We start from the raw sequence: 11353 nt of genomic DNA, 5'->3' as shown, positions 1-11353 counted from the left end.
TGTGTAGCTCAAATAATATCTAAGAAAAGTAAAAAAATATTTACATTATAATTAACATTTTATTAAAAATAATAAAATTCTTTGAAATAAAGGAACTATACATCTTACACAATAAATAAGGCAATTTACAATATTATGGGTATTTAAATATTCACCCAATAAATACCCACAGCAAACATTTCAAAATACTTATTTATTTGTTAATGCCCATTATTATTACTGTAATACACAATCGTGACGGAAGGATAAAAGTAAATAGGTTCCGTAAAAAATAAGAAGCTTCAAAATAATATATTAAATTATACGTTTTTATAATCTACGTTTCGGTCAAATATCCTTTGAAATAAAACCTAAAGATTCATTTTCAGTATTTTTCAGTGCGAACAAAATATTTGCTATGAATAATGCCTGTATTATTAGCCTACATGCAGAATGTACACAAGTGGTGTTTATACAGGTGCAGTTTTTGTTATTATTATGTGGATATTATATTTTATAGGAAGTCCCAAAATATAACTGTTGTATATAATGTATTTATTACAGCGATGGAATATTCACGAGTTTCTTTACGCAATAGAAATAAATGAGTCCGTTAGAACAATAACTTTTTAAATCTAGGTACACTCGCATTATGAATAGTTTTACGTCGCGGGGACTTTAAAAATAATTAGGTGCAACAAAACTACATTGTCTGAAGTCTACTTGATGAAATAGTAGTTTGTGCGAAGACTCTAAAAGACTTTTCAGGTGCGAAGTGTACTGTGTGTAGTATCTATCTCCACTTTTCAATAATACAATTATCTATAGTATCTTATTTCTAGACACTCAAATAGAAAGTTGTGGGAAGATATTAGAGATTATTTTGACTGTTCTATGTGTTTCTTAAGGCGTATTTAAGTAGGTACTTGTAAAATAAAGGTCACTTTAACGCTTCCGTTAATGTGTGGCTGCATATTTAATCAGCTGGCTTTACAAAATATATTCTTCCACAAAACATAACTCCATCGTGTAATTTTAACTTTAAATATACTGTCATTTCATAATAATAAATTAAAATCAAAATAAAGATATAAAATACCACATCAGAAAAGGCAAAGACTATCAGCAGTTTTGTCTGAAAGCTAAGCAAATCATTCAACTTTTTCCAAGCAAAAACAGGCACTAATATCCTTTTTCGGTGCCACTCGTGGAACAGACCTTTATATTTACTATAATCCTATATCATGTGTGAGAAAGTAACTAAAGCCTTCTGGCCATAATAAGCGTTAGAATGAGGCCTTTTTGGTACAAACATTACAGAATCAATAAAAATTATGGACTATAATAATCATGATTTTCCTAACTACATACAGGCATCAGAATAAAAAGTAAAAAAAATAAAACTAAAACTTCATTTGGAGATAGACCAGCTATTCTATTTACAACATACATTATAACACTTTATTACAGTGGAATAAATCTATATCAGCTACACAGTTCATTAACACATCCCGTAACATTCTTGCAAAATCTTGCTTTAAATTAAAACGTCATCCAGAAAAATCAGTCTTCAACCTTCACCGTGCCCTGCTTCCCTTATTGCCCACTATTCAGCCGACCGACACATGTCGTCCAATAACTTATCAAATTCCAACAAAGAACTCTCATACAGCTCCAAGTCTTTAGATAAATCCTCATTCGCCATTTCAATCTCCTTCATGGATTCAGGACTCTTCGACTTAGATCGGCCAAGTTCGGCCGCCGTGAAGTGCGGCGCGTTGAAGAAGTCCTTGTAAAACTCCGCCAGTTCCCTAATCGGATGATTATCGGCGAATGGACAGTGTAATAATTTCAATGGCGGTTCATTCTCGTGACGAAACCCTGAGAACTTTTTCGGTGGCATCTCCAAAGATGTTGGACTTTTGGACAAGATTGATGTGTCCAAGTCTTGTGTGCTCTTCAATTCTGCTGGATTACTTTGAATTGGAGATATTGGTCGTTTTCTACAATTAGGTATAGGCATTTTCGCAAAGAAATCTTCGAATGCCTGTCTTATGATGTTTTCGTCGACGAAAGCAGCCAATCGTAAAGGTCTGTTCAAATCAACGGGCCGAAAGGGCTTCGTCTCTTTTTCCTTTTGGTCTTTCTTTTTCTTTGATTCGAAAATGACATGTTTTGGACTCAATTCGAAGTGATCGCTCTTGAGAAGAAGTATTTTGTTCTTCTCTGTTCTGTTCGGAGATATGGAAAAGTTTGTTCTGTATGAAACAGAGAAGCAGATAGCTCCTAGAGGAGTTTTCAACATGCCTGCCTGGATCTTCTTCACAGACTCCCCTAAAGCTTTCATTTTAGGTTCACCATTATACACTCTATAGAAGATGGTAAATGATTCAGTTCTTTGTTTTCTTGACAAGTGATACGCGGGAGTAATTCTAGTGACAGTGATTAGTGATTTGAGTAAGATTCCCATTCGGAAGTAGACAGTATTCATGGCTTTTAAGGAAGTATCGAATTGAGTCTCGTCCAGTTCAAGAGTCCATAACTCCAGGACCATTTCGTCTCCATCTTCAGTTTGTACGGAGATCTCTACGTGTAATTGAGATCGTATAGTTTCCAAGACTCTATCTGACGGGAGAGCGTTCTTCGTCGCTTGATTGACTTCGGGTGTGTCAGGTATCTGTAGATTGAACCAATCTGTGTCTGACGACTGTGGTTTACTATTAGGCTCTATTTTAACCCCTTTCCTAGATTCTACGATGACCTGGACGCCTTTGTAAGCTAAGAATTTGGTGAATTTTGTGAATTCATTTTTGTCGCTAATGTTGGAGAATGCGGCGTCTGGGGCCATTTTGTTTTATTCTTCGTCAGCTATGCAGTTCTCGACCAAGTTTCTCAAGTTCGGATTCTCCATAGCGGCTGCAATCCTCTCTTTGTCGTTGATCTGTTTGTTGACTGAAACAAAGGGAAAAGGCCGGTTAGTTACAAAACAAAACAAATAAAATGTCAGCTGGTCGATAAAACACGTATTAAACGATTACAAGTATATAAAGATCTTGTTGTTAAGCGGAATTACAATAGACTTAAGTGGACTAAATTTTGTTTGTTTTTTTAGGCTACGTTTTATTTTCGCCAACACAATAATCCTTTAGATAAGAATGTTCTTCAACACTTATTAAGAGAAACAAGCAAGTTATCAGTGAGATATGATTCGTGTTGTTAATTATGAAATGTCTTTTTTATACAGTCATAGTTATCCTAATTATAAAAATAATATAATTACGCACGCGGCTCTCAGAAGTACACAAGGTTATCGAAATAAAAACTTGTACATAAAGAAGGATACAGTTATTTTCATATGAATACATTTTTATTCACGTTTTCGCAGTATACTGTAGACACAAGTGTCAAATTATTTCGCAAATTGCGAAAAACTGTGCGATTTCTGAGAATTTCCTAGCAGACTAACCGATTAATGCAACCTCTGGATTCGAAAATATCAAATCCTTCTTAATCAGTCACCCCCGGTTTCTAAGTACATTTAGCTGCAGTTTATCTGTTCAATAGCGTTTTTTTTTTTGCATGGGTTTAAACGCTATTAAATAGATAAAGTACCGCTAAATATACCTCAGAAACCGGGGGTAAGTCGATTATTGTTGTAACTCACGATCACATTCACTTTTGAACCATGGAAGCAAATAGTTCACGAATTTTTCTTAATGACAAAAAAGTTGACAAGACTCATTTCTAAATGCATGAGTTTAAAAAAAGAAAGTTACATTATCTATGATAAACATAAATATTTACACAAACAAATCTATCTGCAGAATGACACTAATATAATTAATAATTTGATTGCCAAGATCTCTGTACAAACATACAAATATTGACATGAGAGTAGCAACATCGTTTATCACGAGTTATATAAGTTAGAAGGTTGACATTAGGATATAAATACCGCAGTTTATGATAACAGAGAGACGATAAGTTTATTTTGTACTCAGACTTGGTATTCGTACGGATGTTGGATCCGCTTTTTTATATCTATACTAATATTATAAAGCTGACGAGTTTGTTTGAGCGCGCTAATCTCAGGAACTACAGGACCGATTTGAAAAATTATTTCAGTGTTAGATAGCCCATTTATCGAAGAAGGCTATAGGCTATATATCATCACGCTACGACCAATAGGAGCAGAGCGGCAGTATTTTGACCGATTCTCTCTTATGTGACGCAAGCGAAGTTGCGCGAGTCAGCTAGTATTGTAATAATGACTAATCAAAGGAGCTGAAACTACGTTTGGCAAAGGGTTAATTCGTTTTTAGTCCTCTACAGAAACTTGAAATAATCTACAACTAATTATTTTCTTTAGGAAAGCTGAAGATCGCCTAACTATGTCCGATGGATATCTAGAATCCAAAATTCTTTAGTAGATACAAATAAAGTTCGAAAACCTAGAGATGTATGCCGTATGCCGACGACTTGCAGCTTTACTCACAAGGAACCGTGGACTCAATATCCACGACGATTGACTCGGTTAATACTGACCTTGATCACATCAGGAACTGGTCAGAGAGGTTTGGCCTGGTTGTTAATCCTGCCAAGTGCCAAGCCATTGTGGTAGGCAGTCCTAGGAGTATTAGCCGGTTAAAGGATGTGCAAATGCCTCCAATCTTGTTTAATGGCACCACAATACATGTATCTTCCCATGTTAAAAACCTTGGCCTCTACATCGATTCCACTCTTAGCTGGAGAGACCAAGTGGCAAATGTTTGTCGTAGGGTTACCTGTACTTTGCGAGCCCTATATCGCCTTAAGAACTTTCTGCCATCCAGGACAAAAACAATGCTTGTACAAACCTTGATTATCCCTTTAATCGACTATGGTGATGTGTGTTACTTTGACCTGAATGCAGATCTCCTCAATAAACTTGACCGGCTTCTTAACAATTGCATTCGATTTATCTTTAACCTTCGAAAGTATGATCATGTCTCTTCCTATCGCTCCCAACTCAGGTGGCTGCCAATCCGTGAGCGCCGTAACTTACGGGCTCTTACAACACTTTTCTCCCTTCTCGGCTCCCCCACCCCCCCAGCCTACCTGACTCCCCACTTTCAATACTTGTGCGATAACCACAATCGCCATCTCCGCTCTTCAAACAATCTTCTTCTTCTTTGCCCCTCCCACACCTCTGGTTTTGTTAACTCCTCCTTCCCTGTTCAGTCTATTCTATTATGGAATGCACTCCCCTTCGAAATCAGGGCGTCCACTAACCGTCTGGCATTCAAGGCCAAAGTTCGGGATCTCTTGCTGAACAAAGTCGCAGAATCATCACTTTTATCATAGTTTATTGGTATATATTTATGGTATTTATATAGGTTTCTATTATTTTACATGTTTTATAATTTATAATACCTAATAATAATATGTATTATAACGTATTTATTTATGTACCTAGTATTATATTTTGTATGTATGTAGCTATGTGTATTTATCAATATTTATGTATTTTTGTATACTTCTTTCCATTTTAATCTTTCTTAACTATTTGTTTATTTTGCTCAACTCACTCCTTCACTTCTATTATACACCTACTTCTTCTTATCTCTGCATCACCCGTAGGTTGACTGGTAGAGAATGCCATTGGCATTAAGTCCGCCATTATACATTTTGTATATGAAGTTAATAAATAAATAAATAAACTAGTAAAATAATATTTTGGGATCTTTATTTTTTTGTTACTGACCCATCACGTTACTAATATTTGTTTAAGCCTATCACTGCTGGTCAAGTTTTCCTTCCCGAATGTTCATCTGTGGTCATATCACTCAAGAAACCAGTAAGCAATGCAGATAGGCAACAAAAACGAACGCTCACATTAACCGGTTACACCACGTGATGTTTTTGTACCAAGTGTTCGAGTGTATATTTTTGTACCACTGTTATCTCAGCTATCTGCTTGATAATTTCAATAACAAGTTCTGCCGACAGCCCGGCGCTGGGATCTAAACAATCTTGCTGTGTTTATCTTTGATGCTTATGTTAGTACTAGGTATTCTAGTTTCAGAGTTCGTTATAGGATAGGCTTAAATTGTATTGGAAAACGAGGAACTTATTTTTTTAAATTCCCATAAAGAATTATAAAGTTAGATTCCTAGGCTATAACCCCTTTAATAGCTCACCCAAATTTTATAATTTACCGAGCTTTGGCTAGACCAGAAACCAGACCCGGTTGAAACGTCAAGAAATCAAGAGTAAATAGTGCATGGTGGCGTTAATTGTAATACTTATACTTTAATCATACTAAAAGTAAACCTTAACTAGATATTGAATAAACCACTTTAACGATCTGAGAGAATGACAATATGACAGTCAAAATCTTCATTTCACTTCACTTCATAGGTACTCAAAACCGAATAAAGATACTCGTGTAATAAAAAAAATCAGTGCCATCTCCGTCCAGACGTAAACAACATCCAATTGAAACATTACACACTAATTCACACGTAATACTTGAAGAATATTCTAGAAAGAACTAGGCCAAAGTTCGGCAGCACAAAAACAGCTGTGTATGGACAAACAATTTGATCAATGCCAGTCGGCGGAAAATTTTGACGATCATTTAAATATTTGGTAGGTACCTATTTGTGGTGGAAAAACATTATTGAGGCTTGTGGCATAGAAATAAAGGATATTTATAAAATGTGTTACATACCTAACTTGACCTTACGTCCTTGTTTGGGCAGGACTTACCCACTTTCAACCTAAGTGGCCCGCTGTCCCAAGCGAGAGCAAGATTCCCGCGTTAGGGTTACTTTTAAAATACGCCTATTAGATTCATTCCTAGATTTAGACAAGTTAATTTTTTGATCAGCAAACTTAGGCACTTCAAGTATTATTGTAGCATAGAACAGAAATTCAATAATTTTTTGTTCAGATTATAGTGTTTTCTTCATCGTTACATCAAGTTAAGTCAATTTTTTTATAAGTGCCCCGCCGGGCCTTTACGCCTGTTTACAATAAACTCAAAAAATACTCAACGAAATTAAAAGGATTTTCACCAATTAAATCATTAATCGGGAAAAGTGGTCGAAAAAAACGCTTTACAAAGACTTAAACAAAAAAAATTGCCTAACAGGCCGACTAAGTTAACTGTCGTTTTAATGATTTGATTCCCTACGTGCATAAGTCTTAGGATGACCATATACCTAATCTAATATATAAAATTCTTGCGTCACAGTTTTCGTTGCCGTACTCCTCCAAAACGGCTAGACCGATTCTCATGAAATTTTGTGAGCATATTGAGTAGGACTAAGAATCGGCTAACATCTATTTTTCATGCCCCTAAGTGACACTTTTTTTTTAATTATTATGGCAAAACAACGTTTGCCGAGTCAGCTAGTAAAGCTATAAAACACATACATTTACGTCACACTATCTCATGAGTTCTTTTAACATGACATTACTGAACTCTCTTATCTGACATAATGCACTGTTCAATGCTAGTAAGTACTTGATAGTAATTGTATGTATCATAAATATGTATGTATGAAGTAACGAATTTACAATAAGGTCATACAACTAGGATTGAAACAACAATTACGTATTTGGTTACATCATTAGATGGTCGAAGTAAAAAATTAAGTTTCATAAAATATTTTTTCTTTTTTATAGCTTCCTTATATGGTATCACTATGTTATAAAATAAGGTCCCCTGCGATATCTGTCTATCTGTTCACTTTTAACTCATGAACTACTGAACTTAATTGTGTATAATTTCATGTAGTTTTTACTCTATACCTATTGATTACATTGCCAAAATTCATCTAATTTTGATGCCCATAGCCAGGTGCGCTCACCGGTCGGTAAACAATCTGTGGGTTAAGCAACCATTGGTGCGGTCATTCCATAGATGGGTGACCGCATAGTGGTATTTGAACTGGGCGTCTCCGTGCTTCGGAGGGCACGTTAAAAGTCGGTCCCGGTTGTTGTCTACTAAGATAACAGTCGTTAAGCCACGTCAAAGGCCTCTCGGGCGGCTTGAACAACTTTGACACTGGGTTGACCACTAATCATACGACAAACAATCTAATTTTGAAGTCTCGTATTTAGACAAATTTAATTGCTTGCATGCTAGTATGCCGAACTTCAATTAAATCTAACCTTTTTACAAACATATTCCTTCAGATATATTACTATGAATATACTACTCTTATATACTCCTGTTATCATAGTAAGTACCTCTACTATTCTATACATAAGTATTATTTTACGCTAGTAAACTAGAATGCCACTCAACATAAGGACAATATCATATTACTGAGTCACCGTGAGCAGTAAATACGAGGAACCTGTTCTCTTGAGTATTTTCCCATCAACTGTTTTACCTACCTATTCATAGGTTTAGTATTTGTTCTAAGTTATAGAAGTATTGATTATTAATATTATTGTGTAGCTTTGTGGAATAAAGCTTGAGTTAAAGGACAAATAGAGGCATCTATCATTAGTTAGGGCAAAAACTATAGGTCCTTTGGGCAATAAAACTATGAATCTATACTTCCTTTCTTATATCATACAGAGGAAAAACTTGTTTAGGAGGTGCAAGCTCAGAACACTTAGCTCTCACTGCTGTGAGAAAAAAACTACAAGAATGTTTTTTTTTGTTAGTGATCATCTACTTAATGACAGATTATTTTCTAATCTATACTAATAGAGTTTGTTTATTTGATTGTTTGTTTGTTTGAACGCGCTAATCTCAGGAACTACTGGACCGATTTGTAAAATTCTTTCAGTGTTAGATAGTCCAATTATCAAGGAAGGTTATAGGCTATATATCATCACGCTACTACCAATGGGAGCAGAGTACCAGTGAAAAATGTTACAAAAATGGGGAAAATTTTGACCCATTCTCTCTTATTGACGCAAGCGAAGTTGCACGGGTCAGCTAGTTCTATATAAAGAGGATTCTTTGCTTCAAATATAATTTGAAGTTTGATGCCTTTTTCCTGCCGAAATATTATCTTGAAAATAAATTATAAGTATTCTATGACTACAATATCTTCATGGCTAATATTAGAAGTTTTCAAGTAAATTATATTTTCCTTAATTTCCTAATCAATGTAACTCAGTAACTGTAGGGTGAAAACACTCCAATACAGACTCAAATTCATCTTGTAAGCAGAATACAAGAAGTTGCTTCATAATTGTTATGCAAATTGCATATTTATGATAAGAAACTGTTGGTGTTGTTATTTTAGCATTAATATTTAATTACATAGCAACTAATGTTAATGAGGTTCTATGATGATGAATGATTTTATTTGTGGTAACAAAAATATTTTTTTAGAATTTTACTATTATAAATGTGTTTTTTTCAGTGAAGTATCAGTACTTTCAAATTATGGAATAACTACCTAGATCATTTCAAAGCTATTATTAGTAGTTAATTTCTCTGAAATCCCTCATTTCGATAGGAATATACTATAAATTATGCCAGAATTAAATAAAGGTATCAAATATACTGTCCTTTAATTTTATTCAAAAACCTATCTTCGGAAAAGATCACTATTTGATTGGAAAATTTAAATGGGTGGTAAACAAGCAAATTCCACATAACAACATTAAAACATTACATTTTACTTAACAAATGTGTAACAACACAAAAGGCATTGTCAGTAGTTAACTAGGTCATTGAACTGTGACTCAATTACTTAAGGTTTTTGAACTCAAATTGTCATTTAACAGGATAATAGAGCTAATAATTGAAAACAGACATTATTACTTTATTCTCTTTGGAAGGAGTATTATAGTGCTATTTTTCATAGTGCAACTCTTTCGGTTAAAGGAACAAAAATACAACTCAATTACAAAAATCAATGTAAAAAATACAATTTTTATTGGTGGTTTTTGGAGAAATTATGAGTTTTTTTTGGTGTGTAGACTTGGTTGAAGGTCAAATAAGATGATTACTTAATAGTGGAGGTCACAGAAGGCAATAAAGAACATGACTGGAAATACAAATTTAATTTTGTATTGGCTACAGGAAAGAGAAAATAAGGTATGACTGTAACATATTATTTAAAATATATATTACAATAATAATTTGTTCTGTTCTGTTCAAGACTCTTACTAAGTTCAATGAAATTTGTTAATAAGTTTTTTTTTAATTATTTAAAACAAAAAACAGAATAATTATATCTACTCATTAATTTGTTTAATTGCTACTATGTAGACGATCATAGATGAGATGACTATTCTTTTCGACTTTTTCAATTTGTCAAAGTCAGCTGATAACAAACAAGACAAACAAGGTCATCCATAAAGGAAGGAACTATTGTTTCCTTTGCTTTGTCATCAAGAAAAATAAGGAAATGTGTGGGGAATGTTACTCAAGCTTACGTCTACGATAAAAATAAGAATTATTGTTTATTATTAACTGGTTTTGTGCCTACTTACTTTCATCTTCGGTTGTGTGGGCGCCTTTTTTTATGTAAATGTCAAGCTTCACTGGATGATGTATTGAACGCTGAATCTTGATCCTTATACACAGTCCTATCAGCGTCGCGAGCGAACAGTGAGGCACTGTAGGATTATACTCCACTCGTAACACTGGAACTTTATCAGCCGTCGGCTCCTTCACAAATATACCATCCTCATAAACCACCTTCAAATCTTCGAGAGTACTCGGCTTTTCAGGGTCCCGTATGGTCCGCAAAAAGTCTAAAACACCACAACACACGTTAAAACCACAAGCAAACAACCCAGCAAGTCCAAAACAACGCGAAATCCCGTCAAAACAAACCGTAAATTGTTTCTTTCAGGTCGTTCTCATCTCTGTACCCGAGCTCCTGTAGTGTCGCACTTTTGTCCATATAAGCTGGCTTCGCGAGCTCCACTGGAGGTTTCTGTGAGTTATTCAGAGAGAGTTTCGAAAAGAACGATATCATATCGTTGATAGCAACAATTGTGTTCCACTGGCTCACGATCACACGACGGACATGTTTTGTTATGTTGGAAGTTGTTATTTTCCCGTGGAATGTTTATACTCTATGGTACAATTGCTGCGTTCAATATAAACGTTCTACCTGTCACATAAGTCATCTGTATTCCCTGTGAGTATTTCTCGGTTATTGTGCTAATTTCGGGGTAGTTTATTCGTCTTCTCCAAACTGGTAACTAGCTTATTGCCAACAGAATGACATGGATTTAATGTCAAAGTAAAGTAAAGTAAATCTTTATAATATCAAAATCGTACAATTTAAATTTTTACTAGCTTACTAGCTGACCCGCGCAACTTCGCTTGCGGCACCTAAGAGAATGGGTCAAAATTTTACCCGTTTTTGTAACATTTTTGGTTGCTACTCAGCTCCTAATGACC

The 11353-nt window shown here is 34.8% G+C and overlaps 1 protein-coding gene across 2 annotated transcripts; it reads right to left on the bottom strand.

Annotated features, from left to right (window-relative positions):
• Positions 1-1389: 1389 nt before the first annotated feature.
• galla-1 (cytosolic iron-sulfur assembly component galla-1) lies at positions 1390-11001 on the bottom strand. Of its 2 annotated transcripts, XM_076129843.1 has the most exons (3): positions 10778-11001; positions 10432-10695; positions 2696-2931 (listed from the first exon to the last, which is right to left on the bottom strand). In XM_076129843.1, the coding sequence occupies exons 1-3, from the start codon at positions 10920-10922 to the stop codon at positions 2834-2836; spliced, it is 507 nt and encodes a 168-aa protein (XP_075985958.1). In that variant the 5' UTR covers positions 10923-11001; the 3' UTR covers positions 2696-2833. The 2 variants fall into 2 exon arrangements, with proteins under 2 accessions (XP_075985956.1, XP_075985958.1); XM_076129841.1 differs by lacking the exon at positions 10778-11001 and having other exon boundaries at positions 1390-2931; positions 10432-10573.
• Between the last annotated feature and the right edge of the window lie 352 nt (positions 11002-11353).

Source organism: Anticarsia gemmatalis, chromosome 23 (assembly GCF_050436995.1).
Source record: "Anticarsia gemmatalis isolate Benzon Research Colony breed Stoneville strain chromosome 23, ilAntGemm2 primary, whole genome shotgun sequence".
NCBI lineage: Eukaryota > Metazoa > Arthropoda > Insecta > Lepidoptera > Erebidae > Anticarsia > Anticarsia gemmatalis.
Note: the sequence above shows the minus strand (reverse complement) of the source record. Positions and strands in the feature narration are given on the sequence as shown.